The sequence below is a fragment of the Tasmannia lanceolata genome, unplaced genomic scaffold (genome assembly GCF_043159265.1).
Source record: "Tasmannia lanceolata isolate RefF3 unplaced genomic scaffold, GAP_Taslan_0.1 ptg000013l, whole genome shotgun sequence".
Classification (NCBI taxonomy): Eukaryota; Viridiplantae; Streptophyta; class Magnoliopsida; order Canellales; family Winteraceae; genus Tasmannia; species Tasmannia lanceolata.
This window is the reverse complement of record NW_027518690.1, coordinates 5,726,611-5,748,127: the sequence shown is the minus strand read 5'-3', so window position 1 is coordinate 5,748,127 and position 21,517 is coordinate 5,726,611. Positions and strand designations below refer to the sequence as shown.

Below are 21,517 nucleotides of genomic sequence, written 5' to 3'. Positions count from 1 at the left end.
CAGCAATACGTGTACGTATTTTTTAGGCAAATAATATATTCGCCCCTTTTTCTTTATTGGATTATCTTATGTAGCGTAAAGGTGGATAAACACACCAGAAAGGGCTAGCCTAGGGAAGAAAATTAAAGGGGTGAATATATCATTACCCATATTTCTTAAAAAAATATAGAGTGGGGCCCGCTCCAAATGATAATCCAAACCATTCTTTTTCAAGGCACGACCTATTTATGTTGGGACCCAAAAAATGAATGGTTTGGATCATCAACGGAGCGGACCACGTTATATATTTTTATTAAAAAGTTCTTATTTCCATGACTCAAAAAATTTCACCCATTTATGATATTCTATGACCCAATAGTTTGATATTATTGTGCTTACAAGTAACTTCATCAATTTAGTCTAAAAAATAGAAAAGAAAGATGGGTTCTACCTATAAATACTATCTATCCACCCTCACAATCTTGCACACACAGTACCAACCATGGGCTCTGCATGGCTTCTGAGCTTATGGAGTTTCCTCCAAAACTATCCTGAAATCCTTCTAGCCCTCCTTTGTTTCTTCTTTCTCCAAATTCTTCTAAGTAGATTCAAAGATGAAGTCTTTGTGAATTGGCCTCTTGTGGGAATGCTCCCTTCCCTTCTTCTTAACCTCCACAACTTCTATGATTGGGGCACCCAAGCTCTTAGCAAAAGTGGTTGCACTTTTGTGTTCAAAGGTCCTTGGTTCGCCAACATGGAGATGTTAGTCACATGTGATCCCGCGAACGTAAACCACATCTTGAATGCCAACTTCTCAAATTATCCAAAGGGGTCTGATTTCTTTGAAATTTTTGATATCCTCGGGGACGGAATCTTCAATACTGATTCGGAGTCGTGGAAAATTCAGCGAAAAATGGCCCACACCCTCATAAATCATAGAAGATTCCGAAAATTCGTCGCGGAGAGTAGCCGGGAAAAGGTGGAGAAGGGGCTTATTCCTGTTATTGAACATATAGCCCAACAAGGCAAAGTTGTTGATTTGCAAGATGTGATGCTTAGGTTCATGTTTGATAGTACTTGTATTTTGGTTTTTGGTATTGATCCTGGTTGTCTTTCTATTAGTTTTCCAACTGTTCAGTTTGCGAAAGCCATGGATGTCGTCGAAGAGGCTTTGATTTTCAGGCATACCGCGCCGAGAAGTTGGTGGAAGTTGCTACGATGGCTAAGGATGGGGGAGGAGAAGAGATTGGCTGAGGCTTGGGAAACAATTGATCATTTCATAGCACAATATATTTCAATGAGAAGAAAAGAATTGGAGAAGCCCAAAAAGAAGATAGAAGGGGAAGAAGAAGAAGCAATTGATTTATTAACATCTTATATGGATTATCAGTTGGAAGAAGGGGTGTCAGTACCAAAATCAGATAGGTTTCTTAGAGACACAACAGTGAATCTCATGCTTGCAGGGAGGGACACCACTAGTGCAGCTCTAACTTGGTTCTTTTGGATAATTTCCAAAAACCCAATTGTGGAAACAAAGATTTTAGAAGAATTGAAGACAATATTGCCAGAGAAAGAAGAAGTTGTGCAAAAAATTAAACCGGTAGTTTTTAAAACTGAGGAGCTTGCTGGGTTAGTTTATTTGCATGCAGCTTTGTGTGAATCACTGAGATTATTTCCACCAGTTCATGTAGAACATAAGGGTGTTTTGGAGCCAGATGTTCTTCCCAGTGGTGAAAAGGTTAGACCAGGGATGAAAATCTTGTATTCCATGTATGCTATGGGAAGGATGGAAGGTGTGTGGGGGAAAGATTGCTTGGAATTTAAGCCAGAGAGATGGATTTCTGAGAGTGGGAAATTGAGATTTGAACCATCTTACAAGTTTTTGGCTTTCAATGCAGGGCCAAGGAGTTGTTTGGGTAAGGAAGTGGCTTTCACACAAATGAAGGCTGTTGTTTCTTCCATGCTCTATAACTTTCATGTTGATGTGATTGAAGGCCACCCTGTGACACCTAAAATTTCTATAATTCTTCACATGAAGCATGGGTTGTTGGTTAGGGTGAGAGAAAGATGTCTTTGATTTTCACCAAATAATATATAGTATAGTCTACAATATAGTTGTCCTGTGACGTAATTGTGACAAATCTAGTGGGAACTGAGCTTTCCATCGTAATGCAAAGTTTGTTTAACCTTTCTCTGTATTCACATACAGCCATATACATCCATGAAAGCAGATATTGTAGAGAAGGTTTGATATTTTATGCCAACAAAGAAAATCTCATATGTACCTTTACTTAAGTTATGTTTCTTTTTATCGCTGAGAAAGCTCCGATTTCAAAAAAAAAAAGAGAAAAAAATACAGAAGAATCGGTAAACCAGACACATAATTACGCCAAAGCCACAATCGTAACCACGATCTGATTTGAGGGAAGATGATTGGAAATCTTGAGGAGGTTTGTAAGTGCACTTCTTGAGTAGTTGTAGCTTTACAACTGTTAGACCTTAGTCCGATGAAGATGGACGACTGTGATCAAGGATGGATGCAAAGATGCTAATTAGAAGCAGAAAAAGTAGAGGGAGGGGCGAATATATATTAGATCTTATGATCTCTTTTTATGTGTATGTAGAGAATGTGTCATAAGCTCATTTTTGTAGCTAAGCATATCGAATTATATAAATAGATTTAGAACACAATTTGCAAAATGACCAATAAATCCTGATAAAAATGTCGTGGTTGATAAAGAGAGACAAGTGCACGCCATAGCCCAACCAGTGTAAATATTACAGAATCTTCTCCAATCACATATGCTATTCCATATATGTCCAACTGCTTTCCTAGTAATGCGCCAGTAGGTCGAACTGATCACAATTGCAGGATAGCATGCCAAAGTAGTAAGTATCAAATCTCAACTTCCTAGTAAAGCAAATGGTACCTAAGGGCACAAGGGTTACTGAACCGGTTCCTCACACACGATGCCGAGTAAAAGGGATAAATCATGAGCAAATAGGTAGTGGTCTCTAACACATGTCACACCCGGTGCACATATCATGATGTAAATCTGGAATGCTCACAGCTATCCGAAACTAGGTATATGGTCATGCGGTTACATGATGCAGGATCAGTCCTAAAAAACTGTAAGGCCCATCCAACTCATCTCGGGTACCTCATCCTAGTTCTAAAATAGGCCAGTCATTCTAATCTCCTGTGGAATTAGGGGGCTAATCACCTCTTTGCGATTGGCCTCATCCCGCACATACCCAGATGTCGAAGCCGGTCTCTATTGTGTGAGTAGCAGACCATACTGTTAATGATCATTAATCAATCTCATCAATTAATTAAATCCATCTACTTACTAAGCAAGCATCCACATAATCAAGAACATGACTATCTCAAATAGCAAAAATAACCATCATATGTGCATATAAATATGAGCATGACTATGAGCATTCCCAAAAACAAATGAAAAAATATATTCTGAAAGCGTGCATATAAATATGAGCATGACTATGAGCATTCCCAAAAATAAATGAAAATATATATTCTGAAAGCCCACATAAAACTCCTACATCTTTCTACGTAAAATGGGCGTAAAACAACTGTTTTCGCACTTAAAGGTAAGCGTAAATTATTTTATGGCCATTTTACATCGATAGAGATTATAGAGAGGTCTCGAAATTTTAGGCCAATGGATGAAGAATTATCATATGTAACTTTCTGTTGGCTACATTTTTTTCGATGTAAAATGGATGTCACTACAACAAAAAAGGTTTTTAGCAGTGGTCATGACCGCTGCTAAAAGTGGCCAAAACCGCTGCTATTACTTTTAGCAGCGGTTATACAACCGCTACTAATTATCTCGTCGCTGTATTTTTTAGCAGCAGTTATAACCGCTGCTAAAAAGACCGCTTTTGTATGTTACTGTATAGCAGCGGTCATGACCGCTGCTACATTTGGTTTGTAGACATCGAAGTTCATCAATATAGCAGCAGTACTGTATCTTTTAGCAGCGGTCGAGACCGCTGCTAAAAGTGATATTGTTAAAAAAAATTATAATTCTAGAAATCCCCAAAATAAGGGTATAATACAGAATCTGGCTTAAGTGTACCTTTACACACATAAACATTACACACATACATACATTACCTTTACACACATACATAACCTGCTTTAGAAATCAATGTGCTCAACCGACCCAACACTCAGTCACATCTCATTGGCCCTCAACCAATTCTACTCCATCAACTGATCCCATCAACAATATGATGCTTAAACAAAGCAGCACTCTGTGCCCTGCTGAATTTCACTTTTGCTAACCAACCACAATGAGTCTGGACAATATGGTGGACACTGACTTGTCCACTCTTTAGCTAATCAAGTCACTTATTGTGACTATTTCCACATCAACACTGAAAATAATTGATAAGAACAAGGACGTAGAAGAACAAAGTACCACTTTGAGGACATACTAATGTGAACTTTAGTTTATGGCTGTGTAGACAGGAAATTCCTCTGATAACAAAAATAGACCCTTACTTTAGATTCTTCTGAAACCATAATCCAACTTGCATTACTATATTCATGTGGTGTGAAACAACCAATTACTCCAGAAGCTTAAGCTGTTAGAGTTGGTGTTATTTAATCATTTATATTTCAACATGTGGGACCCAATGCCTCAAGTATTTCAAGAGAAATATAACACATGTCCAACTAAAATGGATTCAGTAAGGCTAAATTGTTCATCTTTCAAGCATACCACAACATTGTGCCTTAGGTGAAGTCAAAAGTGATGTATAATAAGACAACAAAGCAAAATTCACTTAAACATACACAAACATATGAGAGTGAGAGAGAGAGAGAGAGAGAGAGAGAGAGATTTTCACTTGACCTGCAAAAGAAATGGAAAACAGGGTTAGCTAGTTTTGGGTAGAAACAAGTACCTACTCTCCTAGTTTGTCATGCTATATTTTTTTCTTCTTTCTGTAACTAACATGAATTTAAAGTTATTGAGTTGTGGTACAGAGCTCACCGAGAACCGTTTCATCATCGTTTCAATTGTCTCCTTAGGGTCTTGTCGTGTTTGTACATAAGCGTCGATCTTGTTCATCTCCTACAATAAGCTCTCACATATTATTATTATTATTAATTGAATGATTTATATACCAATGTTATTTATGCCAAGCAATGCAAGACTTGATAGCTCGACGCAGCTTATGATAATCCAAACACAATGAGACCAAAGGCAATAAATTGAAGTAATGGCGGTCCACTTGATCAATGGATACAATCAGTATGAAGTGCACTCAAGAGTGATAAGAGGGGAAGCGTTTGACAGTAAATAATACAAAGAATAATAAACAGTGCTAGGAAAGTTAGACAATATGTAAACAATAAGAATGTGCATGGATAAACTGAGAAAGGCTGAAAAAAAAAACATAGATGAATAATAATAACAGAGCTTGGTTATGAAACTGTTGTAGAGATATTTAGGGAGTACAGAGTACAGACATCATTTCCTTGCAAATAATATTTGCTCAATAATGTACTAATATGTCTTGAATTCTTCCATTACAGTACTGTACAATTTTACCCAACTAGCGGGGTCCAGAGCCATGGCTGTGGCCCTGGCTGGGTGGGGGTGCAGGGGTAGTGCACCCCTTGCCCGATGGTTCGTGGACCGAGTCGTAGACCACTAGGTTTACTATGCTATTGGGGGTATTTTTAGTAATAGTACCAAGTATTTATATTCTCTAAGGAGCTCCATTTTAGGTGAAAATGAAGAGAATTCTAGCCTATAAAGAGTTGTTGTCAGATGGAAACAGCTGTTGCATAGAAATTATTTTCCCGTGAAAACAAAACATGATAATGATGAGCTTCTGAAAGGAGAATGGGTGAAGTGATGAAAAGAATAAATTGGAACTCTTCAAAATGGGAGAGGAAATGATTGTACATAGAATAACTAAAACCAAGAGGATACACAACAGAGCAGGAGGCTTAAATGCAGACCAAAATAAAATCAGAATGGCATATGTATGGCAGAGTTTAAAAACCCCAGTCTGATGAAAACTCGGTCAAGAAAATGAAAGACTTGGGAGCCAATGATTGATAGTCAGAGGAGTTTTTGACTGGCTTGATAGGGCAGAATTTGGATTTGGATGAGAAATAGCACAAGGTAAAAAGGAGTTGACTTGGGAGAGTCGATGATTGACTTGGGGAGTTTTTAAACAGTGACATATAGTGCTCTTCGAAAAAAGAAAACAAGATTATCCCAAGTTGCCAACTCATGGGTGGCTCAAGATAATCTATTTGAGGAACATGATGGATACCTACAAATATGGTAGATATGATTTAGAGTAAGAGCAATAAAGATGTGCTTAGGGAATTGTGAAAAAGAAGAAGGAAAGATAGAAGATATTTTTTTAAGCATCATATTGTTGATGGGATCATATGATTTAGAGTAAGAGCAAAAAAGAAGCAAGCCTATCCAAGGATAAAATAAAAAACACTGATCGATGTTTATTGCAATCTGTAACGCTCTGAAAAATTGCAAGCATCAGTTGTATTCGGTAAACAAACATATAAAGCAGAAAAGTATTGGAATCTAAATGAAAATGAAGAGAATTCTAGCCTATAAAGAGTAACAAAGTAAAGTTATCACTTACCATACTAAATTGCCCAAGAAAAAAAGGACCATCATCAAATTTAGAAAGTGCACTTTCTATGTAATCGAGAGATGCACCTGATACAGATTATTGGTTTGTAATTTAATTTCTTGCATAGTCAAATAAAATGCATACAAAAAAAAAAGTTTTTAATCTCACCAACTTCAGATTCTGCATCTCCCTTGGAAGCAAATGAGCTAAAGACGACTTTAATGAAGGAGTCACTATAAGAAAGCAACTCTTTAGCAAGCTCTCTCTTGGTGGGACCCTACAGTTTTCACCGCGCCATTGTCAAAATGTTGAAGATAAACAATGATTAGCATCTAAGTTCCAAATAAAATTTCGTCATCTTACAACAGGGAGAAGTGCAGGGCCTTCAAAGTGGTTATCAATATATTTAATTAGATCCAAGCTCTCCCCTCGGATTTCGTTATTATGCTCAAGTGCAGGAACCTCTAGAAAGAAAATTTTATAAATATGCAGTGTTTGGGAAAAGGATTTCATCAGAGGCAGTGTTATTTTTCCTGTCTAGATAAAAATTGTTGTTTAGTATGTCAATAGAAAATGAACAGATGAATTTATGCAGATGTGATTAGAACAGTAATCTTGTCTAGAGGTGTTACTATGTCATTGAGTGGTAAGCTTCAAAACAGAACATGGAGGTAACCAATAAGCCCAAACAGAAGAAATCTGGAATAAAGGAAATACTAAATACCTTTTTTTAATGGTACTAAATACTAAATATCTTATTGTGCATAAATATAAGTTTCAACAAGTTACTTCCTTGAGAATTAGGCTATACCAAGTTCAAAATCAAAAATATTTTGGAAAAGTATGGCCGTCGATAGCCATAGATGTAGGAGATACGCAGGTAAATATCTGCAAATGCCAAAATAATCTAGAAAACTAGCAGTATCTAACTGATGTCATTTAGCAAATCATCAATATCTGCAAAATGATGTATGACTATTTCCTTACAATTCAACCATACCCTAAACAAATAAACCACGTCAAAGCTTAAAATTCTCAAGCCATATAATAGACTTCTTTATTGTGGGAGCCTCTGCAATCGGATCATACGATCCTGCATCAATTAGGGAACGAATTATAGAAAAAACTCCATGGAACAATCCAGGGTATAGAAAAAATGTCTAACTAAGGCTTTGTTTGGATTGCAAGAATTATTTTGAAAAATTACGAAAGGAAAAACAATGCCACAAAACAAAGAACCCAAACCCTAGAAAACAAACCCTAGAAAATAATGAAAATCTTACCTAATTTCATCATTGCCATAACAGAGCATGGAATACAAAGGAATCTCTGTGAGAAAGAAAGAAAGAAAGTAAGAGAAAATAATAAGAAAAAAGAAGAAGAATGGTTTTACCCTATTTTTTGGACGATTGAAACACGGAGAAATCGATGGAGAGATGGAGAAATCGCTGGAGAGATGGACAAATCGCTGGAGAGATGGAGAAATCGTCAAAGGATGGTGGAGAAATCGAAGGAGTGGAGGGGAAAGAGGGTTTCGCACGGCGGGAGGTTAGGGCACGATTTTTTTCTTTCGTGTGTTTTGTTCTGGCTTTTAACGCGTAGTCTATTATAAGCGTGGGATATCAACGATATACAGCAGCGGTTTATTGAAGACCGCATGCAAATGTTGACTTATAGGAGCGGTTTTCAAGACTGCTGGTAAGGGACCGCTGCTATAAAACGTATTTGTTGTAGTGTGTAAAACAAAGTTGATACCTATTTTATAATTAAAAGTAAGAGTAAATTTTGTTTTATGGCCATTTTACGCCGATAGATTATAGAGAAAACTCAGAAATTAAGAGCAATGAAAATATCATATGTAACATTCTTTAGGCTATGATTCTTTTGACATAAAATGAGTGTAAATCAAATTTTAAACTATTTTTACAAGAAGGCTATGATTCTTTCAACATAAAATGAGTGTAAATTAAATTTTTAACTATTTCAACAACAAGGCGTGGATTTTATTCAAACATTTAGCCCTGTTATTAAACTTGGGAGTATTTGTCTTGTTGTATTTGCTACGGTCAAAGGCTAGCCCATTTGCCAACTCGACGTTAAAAATGCCTTCTTGCATGGGTATCTTCATGTCGCATTTACATAGATCAACCTCCAGATTTTGTTGATCCTGCTCGGGCTCACTATGTATGCAAACTTAAAAGGGCTCTCTATGGCCTCAAACAAGCCCCACAGGCATGGGTCAATTGATTTAGTTGCAGTGTCGTAGATTCCTCTGATTTAGTGCTTTTCTCCATGAGTATGGGTTTGGTTGCAGTGTAGTAGATTCCTCTGATTTAGTGCTTTTCTCCATGAGTATGGGTTTGGTTGCAGTGTAGTAGATTCCTCTGATTTAGTGCTTTTCTCCATGAGTATGGGTTTGGTTGCAGTGTAGTAGATGTCTCTCTCTCTCTCTCTCCACGGTGAAAACACTATCATTCTCCTTCTATATGTGGATGATATAATCTTGACCGGAAATACTCCCTCTTTACTTGATGATCTTATCAACACTTTGGGAAGCTCTTTCTCAATGAAAGATTTGAGGCCACTTTATTACTTCCTCGGTATTGAAGTCTATAACACATCTGATGGCCTCTTTTTATCCCAATCTAAATATGCAACTGATCTCTTGGATAGTTGGATCACGCCATGATGAAATCATGTAAGAGTATCTCTGCACCTATGGAAGCCACATCCCCAACTAAGAAAGGTACTCATGATCCCTCATCCAACAACACTCAATACCAAAGTATTGTTGGTGCACTCCAATATCTCACCATGATTAGACCAAACTTATCATTTGCGGTTAATGGTGAATGCCAGTACATGCACAACTCGACAGTTGGTCACTTTCAACTAGTCAAAAGAATCTTACTCTATGTTCGGGGTGTTAGGAAATAATCCTAACGGTGGATGTGGCTTTTGCAAGATCGACGGTCAAGATCATTTGGTTAGTTAATTACTTTTGTTAAAAGTCATTAATGAAAAGACTTTATGTGAAAAGGTATAAACGTAAAGAGACGTTTGGGGAGAGGGATCGGCGCGATGAGGAGTCGCATCTCTTCCCACAAACGCTTATAAAAAGTACTCTTGGGTCCTATTTGCACACAACGAATTTGTTTCCAAACTTTGAGAATCCACGATTGAAGAGAAAGGAAACCGGTCCCCATCACCGACTATTGTGTAGCAAAGAGAAACCTTAAGAGAAAGAAAAATAAGATTCATGGCTTCCGGTATGTCTTTTTCTCATTTCAATTTATTCCATATTGTTACATGTGATTTTCTCAATGTTGAATTGCTAAGATCCGTTGCCGGTGTTCATATTGTATCGAACACTTACATGTGGTATCAAAGCCACGGTTCCGGCGAGAAAATGGCGAGAAAATCGCATTAAAAGTAATTGAAATAGGGTTTGTGAAAACTTGTATTTTGAGTGCCGCCATCAATTTTGAGGTCGGATCGATGATTAAATGGCACTGAAACGTTGCTTGTGTTCCCATGAATTCAACGCAACAAACGGTTCGTCGATCCGATGTCTGAATTGCGTTTGACGGCGATTTAAAGATGAAAATTTTAACTTTTGGGGAAGTTTTGGACCTTGTCGGAAAACAGTGTGCCGCCGGCGACCGGCTTGTCCGACCGGAGGTTTTCCGGCGTGGTTGCAAATTTCGTCGAGAGACGAGTCCAACGGCGTATTGTGAGCCTCAATCGGACTTCAAACGAAGCCGCAATAATAAATCGAACTTTGAGTGTTTTTTCGGATTTTGCTGGAATTTTCACTATTTTAATGAAGAAGACGATGAATAGTGTTGGGCTTGGCGGGCCGAACCGGCCGCGCGGGCTCATCAAGGATCCGCGACGGGCTTTTCAATTAAAAAGGGCCCAGTAGACCCTCTAAGCCCACCAGACCGCATGGCCCAACCTGACCTGAACCGGCCCATAGGCCTAAACGGCCCAAATCTGTGTTTGACTCGGTTTGGCCCATTTTTGTGAGATTTTTGGCCAGATTATAGTGGTTTTGGAGGTTTTGCACCATTTTGAATCCATTTTTTGGGTCAGTTTTGGCATTTGGCATCTGTATCATATAGGTATAGTGTAAATTCAAAAACTTTTGATTTTTCAAGTTGGTTTTTAAGTCAAATATTTTAGGGTTTTAGCCCAAGTAAAAATGGTTCCGAACGTTTTGCAACCCTTTGAAACCATTTTTGCTATCCATTTTGCCATTTGAACACTGTATAATACACTTATAGTGTATTTTTAACACTTTTGACTTTATAAATTTGGTTTTGAGTCAAAATTTTTGGAGTTTTGGGCTCGGATTAGATTGGTTCCTAAGGTTACAGACCGTTCTGGACCTATTTTTGAGGTCATTTCTGGTATTTAAGCACTGTATGATATAGTTACAGTGTAAAATCAAGACTTTTGGTTTTATAAGTTTGATTTTAAGTCAAATATTTTGGGGTTTTGGACTTGGGTTAGACCATTCCTATGGTTTTAGACCATTATGAACCCGTTTCCAAGGTCTGTTTTGGTTTTCGGAGTCTGGATTTTAAAATTTCAGTGTAATTTTATAACTTTTGGGTTTTTTAAAGTGGGCCTTTAGTTTAATTTTGATTTCAAACTCTTGAAGAATTAACTAAATGCCATAGAGACCCAGTTATGTAAAGTTTTGATGTTGTTTAATGATTAAAACTCAGTCAATGAACACCTTTGGTTTCTAATTCTTAACTTAAGCACCCCTATATGTTGTTTATATGCTTTATGTTTTGCATATAACTTAAGGGTTAAAATGATTAGTTGAAATCATATATGGGACTAAACTTTTAACTTGAATGCACATTAGTTCATGCCAGATATGCTTAAAACCTAAGTTTATGGTTATAATAAACTGATAGTGTGTATTTTCAAATCCTAAAATATTGAACTATGTTTGATCATGGAACTTGAAAATTGGTTTTGTATACACAAGTTTATTACGTTGTTCATTATTTTTAGTTGAAATTGAACTATATCTTGTTATGATTGGTCACTAAATGAATGAACAAAGAACTGCGATTCCAACTGGGAAACGAAATCGCTTAAGGTTACGTGGTTAATTTTGAGAACAGTATCGCATACAATGACACATTTATGGACCATGAACCACTTTCAATTGCGACTATTTGTCCAAGAGCAACACTTAGCCCAACGGATGACTGTTGTTTTGCACAAATAGGCGGTGTGAGAGGGCTAGGCCTGGGTAACCTGGTTTGGGGTTATACTTTTGCCCAACGGTGATGTGCGCCTCAAGTATAGGGTTATCAGGCCCTAGTTGGTCTCATGGGAGAGCCAATTGTGTGCTGTGGCACGGCCCAACGGACGGCCCACGGTGACACGCCTGGTGTCTCGCCAGAATCACAGTATTGTGATTTCCTGAATTGAAAATCGTTTGTGTGTTGTGGCACGGCCCAACGGACGACCCACAATGACACGTCTGATGTTTCGTCGGGGTCATGTTTTTGTGTTTTTTTTGTGATTCTAGGCAATCTAACTAATTTTCCCTTAAGATAGATTGATTGAGTATTGTATGTGAGAACCAATTGTGTGCCGTGGCACGGCCCAACGGATGACCACGGTGATACACCGGTGTCTCTTCATAATCATGGTATTGTGTTTTCTAAACTAGAAACCAATTCTGCATCATGGCACGGTCCAATGGACGACCCACGATGGCACATATGGTATCTAATTAGAAGCACACTTATGTATCATCATGATTTTATACATTTTAGTCATTCTTTTCAGTTGGATTGATTAAAATCGTGGATTGAGTTAATTAAACTCCATTTTTGGACTGAATAGGTGTTATAAGAAGTGAGCATGTTTGGAACTGCAAGTCTGTGTCTGTGACATTGAAGTTGTTGGTATCTTAGTGTCTTTTCTAGATACCAATTATGTTGAGTACTTTAGTGGGTCAGAAACCTTAGCAAGTGATGGAATAGATCTGCATAATTCAAGACTACAAAAGGCTAGACTATGTATCATTGAATGACAGGCTCACTAAACCCACATCTAAAAGATGCTTATGAATAGTGGGAGTTCAATGTTAGTATCACTCTAGTAGTAATGGTAGACCTCCATTTTTATGCAATTCGAGATATTTTTAAGACTCGAAAATGCAAAGGAGTTATTGAATGTAGTTAGTGAATATTTTAGAGGATCATTGGAAGCACTTGTAAATACCCTTATGATGTGTTTTGATAACCTTAAAGTATATTCACCAAAGTTGTAGTTTTGAGCACACTTTGAAAGGCTTTAGATTCAGAACCTTGGTTGTGCTCACTTTCGACACACCTCTCGGTTATTTTAAATGGCAGCATTAGAGTCATGAAGATATAGACTAGTCTTAGCATTATCAATTAAAGAGAGTGAACTTTGTATCAAGTGCTATTATCTTGAATAATAAATGACACATACTTAAAGTATGGATCCCTTAAGTTCGATATGGCCTGGAATTAATACCATATCTTTGTATATTATTATTTCTATTTCGTAAGTACTCCGGAAAAAGATTTGTACATTTAGAATTCTATGTGAGGTCTTGGTGCGAGTTAGGTGCTTAGTAGAAGAGAGTATACCATTATATCGGGAAATAGAATAAAGGTGGCTGTTGAATCCATTATTACTCGCCACTCTTTTCTGAAATTTTGGTTTCATATGAACTAGAAAACTTATTCTAGAAAAACTTGATTCCTTTGGCTATGAATCAAGGTTTGGAAGTATAATGGATTCTCTCTAGTTTTCCATTTCCCATTTAGAGATTTTGGTTCTCTTCAGGGCAATCCTTATTGATTTGGATTGCACTTCTCTCAAGGTCAGACTTGGCCTACCTTGCATTAGAATAAGATAATCAGTATTGTTAAAAATAAATGAAATCGCGTGAACAAGAATTTATCCAATCAGTAGGTTAAGTTTTTTAACCACATATCTGAAGATAGTTGGGTACAAGAAGAATTCTAGATTCACTTGATTTTACCGATTTAAACAATGATACGGGGTACATTGAAGGAGAAATATACAAAGATTAATCGGTTTAGGGTGTTACCAAGAGTATTGATCTACTAAAGGTCATTCACAATGACATCTTGGATCTTTGGACTCTGACAGTTGGTGGCGGAAGGTGTTACCCTTTTGGTTAAATTTTCTAGCCATATTTAAATGTGTCTCTCTAATCAGAAGTAGAGGTCCTATCTTTGTTTGTGATCTATAAGGTAAGAGTCGAGAATTAACTTGACATAAACGATCAAAACAATAAGGGTCATTTATGCAACTCTCTGTTGCCTAAGATTGTGGGTTAAAACTCTTAAAACACCCATCTATTTTGTGATCCAAGTAAGGCTGTGCCTAAGACCCTTTAAGATTTATAGGTCATAAGGAAGCTGAAATTGAGAAACATGCAACTTTGGGTTGTTTACATGAGGCAAAAGTTTATAACCCACGAATATAGTGATTAAGCTCTATGACCATAAGTTGCAATTTCATAGATTATCTTAAAGTATTTAAGGGTTTTAGGTTCTGTTGATTGACCCATAGTACGTATATTGTCGGGATTAAATGTGCCAAGACTTCTAAAGGATGGTGACCTTAGTGGGAGTGTAGTGTCTTTAGTAAAATCACCTTTAAGGAAAACCAGATTGTAGTACCGGTACTGGTGATCCAAGATAAGGTGGTACCAATGCTCATTGGAACATTAAAAGACACATATAAGTTAACAACCCACATTATAGATGTTTTGGTGGTGACAACTACCGAACAATCCTTGAGGCTAAGGAAAGAGGCACATAGTCTGTAGACTTAGAGATTCTGCTTAAGGTTTAGAGCAGACTTCTCGACAATTGTACATAAAGTTTCATCAAGTATTCTCTATGTTAAGTTTTAAGGAATTGTCACAGGATAATGGATATATCTTAAGGTCGAAGGAGTAATATTATTTTCCTCGTGTTATGTGTTGATGGTATACTACTTGCTAGTAGTACTTAGCCATGTTCAATGATATTCATACAAAAGAATTCAGGTGAAGCATCCTACATAATAGGAGTTTAGATTCACCTAGTTGGGACTCGAGGATTGCTGAGATTGCAGAAAGTCTATCTTGGTAAAGTCCTAAGTATTGAACATGGATAAATTACTTAATTTGTAGTGTTCCTATAGTTAAGGGTGATATATTCAGTCAGTTCCAAGGTCCCATGATCGATTCATTATAGGAGTAGATAAAGAGGTTCCCTAATAGTTCCGCAATTGGGGTCTATTGAATATTTAAATCTGCACCTATCTGTGTATAACCTATATGGTGGGCAAATTTATAAAGTACCAATGTTATTTATGTATGGATCATTGGAAATTTGCCAAAAGGTTATATATTGTCTGTAAGGGACTAAAAGTTTAATGCTCACATAAAGTAAATGAGATAACCCTAGTGTGATTGGTTAATCTAATTCCGACTGTTGTCGGAACACCTAGAGTTCTGCTTTAATATATTTTGCAGAAAGTCCTAAATCGTGGAAGAATGTCAAATTGACACTCAGTTGCTTCCACCTTGGGTACGGAGTTTATTGTGTACTTCAAGGCCTTGTACTATGCCTTGAAGTCGCGGAATTTTATCTCAGGGTTTTATCTTGTTGATAGTCGACAAGTTACTGGGAATGTATTGTGATAATTCCGCTGTGGTTTTACAATTCCAAGAACGACAAATCAAGTAATGTGGTCAATGTATTGACATATTGTCGTGAGGAAGTTCAGAATCAGTGTGTATCTGAAGATTACATAAGCACCGCACTTATGTTGGCAGATCCTTTGACTGAGGGCTTGTCACCAAAGCTCTTCAGAGAGCATGTAGCGCGCATAAGGTTGGTTGACACTTTTGATAGCCTATGACAGTGGGAGTCTGCATTAGGTATTGAGATACACTGTTGTGATCACATTTTATTTTATGATTCTGATATATATTATTTTCTACCGCTCCATTTTGTGCACATTACGTAAATGGATTGTGAGTAAGAGGTAGAATGTCTGTAGACTATTTTGGACCATGTTTACATCTTATGCATGTATGCTTTTACATTCATGTTAGTAAGAATTACTAATAATATAATCATGGGGTAGGCTATTGGGTAGAGTTGGTGACCCAATGGTTACATGGTTTATTGTTGGTAGTTTTTGCTAAACGGAATGTTGGGTTTATTATCTAACTAATTTAAAGTTATGATCCTTATGTTTGGCTCAAAGATCTTGCTAGCCAAGTGGGAGAATGTTAGGAAATAATCCTAACGGTGGATGTGGCTTTTGCAAGATCGACGGTCAAGATCATTTGGTTAGTTAATTACTTTTGTGAAAAGTCATTAATGAAAAGACTTTATGTGAAAAGGTATAAACGTAAAGAGACGTTTGGGGAGAGGGATCGGCGCGATGAGGAGTCGCATCTCTTCCCACAAACGCTTATAAAAAGTACTCTTGGGTCCTATTTGCACACAACGAATTTGTTTCCAAACTTTGAGAATCCACGATTGAAGAGAAAGGAAACCGGTCCCCATCACCGACTATTGTGTAGCAAAGAGAAACCTTAAGAGAAAGAAAAATAAGATTCATGGCTTCCGGTATGTCTTTTTCTCATTTCAATTTATTCCATATTGTTACATGTGATTTTCTCAATGTTGAATTGCTAAGATCCGTTGCTGGTGTTCATATTGTATCGAACACTTACACGGAGTACTCTACATCTTGGGTTGTGCATACATACTCACAGTTCCCTACATTTATATGCCTTCTCTGATGCTAATTGGGCTGGCTTCCCAACTACTAGGAGATCCACAACCTGTTTTTGTACTTTTCTTGTATATCTTGGAGTGCTAAAAAGCAGTCTACCGTCGCTCGATCTAGTGCGGAGGCCGAGTAACGTGCTATGGCCTCTACCACGGCCGAGCTAACATAGCTTCCCTTCATCCTTTGAGATATCAGCCTTCCTCACCCTCGGCCGTTTACACTCTTGTCTTGCCCAAGCTGTCCTTGTATTAAGGAAACATATTTTGTATCATACAAATCAAGGAAACAGACTTACCTAAGAGAGGATCCTTGATTGTATAGAGCAATACACATGCATACGTTCTCCACCATCAAAGAAAAAGGTAGGACAGCTTCTTCTCAAGTTCCAGTTGTTTTTTAGTCTTCTTTGAGCTTCTCAAATTTCAGTTTTAGTCTTCGTTTACTTTTCTTTACTAATCTCGCCCTGTGCAAGAACAAAACATATTTAAACAGGCTTCCACATTGTTCATAAGAAAGTCATGAACATTACAAGTTGCTGATGTCATGTAGATCTCATAGATCTTGTATAATCAACATAGACCCCCGCATACCAAAGTATATATGCATGCATGTTTATCATTTTACCAAACTAAAGATAGATTTTTCATCAAAATTGGTTATTAATGTGCTATTGCACCCCTGGAACAAAACGAGGGGGTTGCTAGGGTCCTCCGAGATGGGTGATTCATGGCCATAGTTCAAAAACAAAAAAAGTCGACTCGAATGTGGGTCGAGTCGACTCTGAGTATGGGTTCCTTAATGAAAACAGGAGCTAACTTTTCTAAAAATATAGAGTTTTTTGTATAGATATTTATATTTCTCAATACAGAATATGAAAGTTGGAGTAAAGTTTTCTATAAATATAGGGGTTTTTTTTTTTATAGATATTTATGTTTCTCAATATTTAATATGAAAGTTGTGTAATATCTAGTGTTAGACATTTAACTCTAAATAATAGGTTGTGGGTCCCAATCACTTATTGGGTTGAGTCAACTAATTTCACTAGTGAGTCGAATCAAGTCAACTGGGCCAGTTTTAGCTAGTGACCAATTCGCAACTGCGGGAATGGATGAAGTGAGAGGAAATAAATGAAATAGATTCTTTGATGGAAGAGAATACAGTTTGTATTTAGATGTACAGCTGGTGTTTGTCTTTATCTTCAGTGGAGCTTACAATAAATGGCATTTGATTGCAGCAAAGGGGTGAATAAAATAGTGGCAAACAGGTAGGTAATACATCAATGGGACAATTGTGGTGTCAAAATCCGTTACTAACTGGGGTTTAGCCTCTGGCCCAACTTGTTAAGGCTTTGTTCTCTCTCTCTCAATCCCAGCTTGCCTAACAAAAAAGAAAGAGGTCCCGAGAATTGGTTGTTCAGGTTGGATAGGGTGCTTTTAAGAATCTTAGTACGGTCAGATGTGTATAGGCAGAGTTTCTTATCACCATTGATTTCAATTGGATGGATAAGCCATTCTACAAGAACTCAACAATTACGATCCATTGGATTTGTTTAGTTTTGAGAACTTGAGGTTTGTCCATATATAGTGAGGCTATATCTACTCAGGTGAATACAATGAGGTGGCGCCCTACACGAAGAGTGGAACCCACATTCGATATAGCCCAAAACTCCCGTGAATAGTTTGATCCTAACTTCCAGCAATGAGTGTCGAAGTATAAATGATTAAATAACACCAACTCTAACAGCTTAAGCTTTTGGAGTAATTGGTTGTCGCTCGACAACCAAAAGTATGCTGTATTTTAAGTTCGAATTGACTGATTAGGGTGAAAGTATGCTGTATTTTAAGTTCGAATTGACTGATTAGGGTGACTTAACAAAGCCTATCAAATTAAACGATTCGGACTAATCAAATGTGAGACCCACTTTGCGTGGGGGTGCAAACTTCTTCCTAGTACAGGATCGCAGGTTTACAGCTATTGTACTGCACAAACTAATGATTGTTAGATAAATCATTGTCTTAATTGAGGCGTGACAATGGTGGGATCGCTTTTTACCCAACGCATTTCATGTTAGATTAACAATGCCATAGAAGGAAAAAAAACCCAATTGATATTTTTACCCAGCCCTTAACGTCATTAGATGCTCTAGCTTAAGAAGGAATTGGGTTCTTGTCATGTTGAAGGACCTGAAATACAGTTGATCGGTAGTTCGGATGGCTCGATCAGAATAAAAGAACATATGCTTAGTATCAATTTATCCGGCAAGTGTTTCTTTCAGTTTATTCTTATAGTTCTTTCTCGAAAGATTATCGGATTCTAAAAAAGACAATACCCAGCTGATTAGGTGATCTAAGGCAAGGTCTACCATATGGAAGGTCTAGATCAAATGAGAGGTGATGTTTCAGTGAATTAGTGAATTACAATGGAACCATTGATCAGTCAATCAATCTACGAACCTAATCATGTTGCCTCAAAAACTTTAAAGATAAAAACACTCAAAAGAAAAGCTACCAATATATTTTCATGGGGCCACTACAATTCAATTCTGTAGTACAAGCATTGCAACTGCATGAAATTGTAGAATTTGATTAACAAGAACACATAGAACAAGATGAATAGAAGAGGGATTTTTTGAGAGAAGAAAACCTCACAACACTTTTTATTATTTTAAACTATCTCTACAAATAACACATAAATCCTTTTTATAACAATTGTTCCATACGACTGACATAGAGAACCACACGTTCCAAAGTCTTTTCTAATTCTAACTCTATACGACTTCTATTAGATAAATGGGAAAAATACAGATACACCCCCTCTATGGCCAAATTCCACTTCTAACCCCGTGGTATCAAAGGTGTACCAAAGACACCCTCTTAGTTTTCAATAATGCTTGTTATGTGACGGGGTGGACGGGAATGAAAAAATTGTCAGGCGGTGTCTTTGATGAATTTTGAACTATATGGTGAAAAGTCAGGGGTCTACTTAAAAATGTCAGAAAATTGAGGGGGTGTCTTTGGTACGTTCGATACTAAGGAGTTAGAAGTGGAATTTGGCCATAGTTGATGGGTGTATCTGTATTTTTCCCTAGATAAATTCAAGTTCCTATATATTAGCTATTTTGATAGAATATAATCTAACCTCAACTGACATATAAAAGAAAACTATTAAAGACTCCCACATGTCCACTAACTTCTACAAGAAGTTAGAGATAAGATTAACTTGGGTAGGCTTGGGTGGGCCCCACAAGATAAGTCACCGTTTGAATTAATAGTTCCAACACGCCCCCTTAATTCAAACTAGGTGAATGATTGTACTCCCATCATATGACGAAATTTCTTGAACTTCTCTTCCGGCAATGCTTTAGTAAAAATATCCGCCACTTGATCTTCAGTGTTGCAATGCTTTAGTTCCACTTCTTCTTTAGCCGTAACTTCTCAAATGAAATGATGACGAATTTCAATGTGCTTCGTCCTCCCTTAATGAACTTGATTCTTTCTTAAGGCAATAGTGGATTTGTTGTCACAAAACACCCACGTAGGCTTGCTTTAGTTCCACTTCTTTTGTAGTTGTAGCAGCAATATACTCGGCTTCGGTACTTGAGAGCATCGTATTAAGTTGTTTCTTAGATGCCCAAGCTATGACACCCGATCCAAGACTAAAACAATAGCCCGTTGTGCTTTTCCGATCGTCAATGAAACATGCCCAATCACTATCAGAAAAACAAATCAATTTATTGTTAGTGACTTTTGAGTATATAATACCAAAATTGATTGTGCCTTGGATGTATCGCATAATTCTCTTTGCTGCCGCAAAATGATGCTTGCTTGGACTGTGCATAAACCTGGAAATAATGCTAACTGCAAACATAATATCTGGCCTTGTATTAGTTAGATAAATCAAACCACTAACAATGCTTCTAAAATTCTTCTCATCTACTTTTTCAACTTCATCTTGTAAAGTAAGTTTCTCATTGGATTCTTTTTCTGACATTGAAAATCCCATTAGATCCTTGAATTACTTCAATTCTAAGAAAATAATGCAATAGACCCAAATCTGACATTTCAAAAATTTTCAACACCCTCTCTTTAAATTCCTTAATCATATCAAGAGAACTCACAGTGTACATCATGTCATCCATGTATAAACAAACAACTATGATATTATCACCATGAATTTTAACACAAAGAGTTGGTTCACTATCACTCTTTTGTAATGAGCTTTCAAGGAAATACCTGTCAATTTTACTATACCATGCTCATGGCGCTTGATTAAGCCCATAGAGTGCATTCTTCAATTTGTACATTTTATGCTACATGTCTTTGATTTCAAAGCCTTGAGGTTGATCCACATACACTTCTTCCTCAAGTTCTCCATTTAGAAAAGCTAATTTCACATCAAGGTGAAAAAACTTGCCAATTCTTTTGAGCGGCTAAAGCCAAAACAGCTCTAATAGAATCTATTCTAGCAACATGTGCAAATGTTTCAAAGAAATCAATACCTAGCTTTTGGGCATAAATCTTTGCAACTAACCAAACTTTATGCCTTTAGAGAGAACAATCGGCATTGAACTTGGACTTGTAGATCCACTTAAGTACAATTACTTCATTGTTTGGAGGCAAATCCACCAATGTCCAAGTATTGTTTTTTATAATTACATCAATCTCTTCCTTCATTGCATCATACCATTCTTTCTTTTTTACTACATCAACAAAACTAGAAGGCTCAATTGCAAAACAAGCAAACTCACATGAATCATATATATCAGCAAGACTTCTCATTCTTATGGGAATGGATTCACCAGATGAACTTGGTGACTCATTAGGATTTGGTAAACAAATCTAAAGAGAAGGTGTCTCACTTGATGTGTTTTCTTTAAAACACATATGGGGGCTTCTACACCATTTTTCTAATTCCAAGCATCTTTTTCATTAAATATAACATTACGACTTATGATCAATTTTTTAGAAATTGGATTATAAAGCAGGTACCCTTTTGTCTCCACACTATAGCCAATAAAATACAATCTCTACTTTTATCATCTAACTTTTGTCTTTTT

The 21,517-nt window shown here is 37.0% G+C and overlaps 1 protein-coding gene and 1 long non-coding RNA gene across 2 annotated transcripts; one reads left to right on the top strand and one right to left on the bottom strand.

Annotated features, from left to right (window-relative positions):
• The first annotated feature begins 450 nt into the window (after nucleotides 1-450).
• LOC143889611 (noroxomaritidine synthase 2-like) lies at nucleotides 451-2,269 on the top strand. Its single transcript, XM_077393880.1, has one exon. The coding sequence runs from the start codon at nucleotides 482-484 to the stop codon at nucleotides 2,054-2,056; it is 1,575 nt and encodes a 524-aa protein (XP_077249995.1). The 5' UTR covers nucleotides 451-481; the 3' UTR covers nucleotides 2,057-2,269.
• Nucleotides 2,270-6,649: 4,380 nt separating this feature from the next.
• LOC143889831 (uncharacterized) lies at nucleotides 6,650-7,091 on the bottom strand. The gene is made up of 3 exons (XR_013254954.1): nucleotides 6,991-7,091; nucleotides 6,796-6,904; nucleotides 6,650-6,713 (listed from the first exon to the last, which is right to left on the bottom strand). It is a non-coding gene; the product is annotated as an uncharacterized LOC143889831 (long non-coding RNA).
• Between the last annotated feature and the right edge of the window lie 14,426 nt (nucleotides 7,092-21,517).

Excerpts from the sequence above, each read along its gene's own strand:
- LOC143889611 (XM_077393880.1), top strand. The coding sequence starts at position 482 with ATGGGCTCTGCATGGCTTCTGAGCTTATGGAGTTTCCTCCAAAACTAT.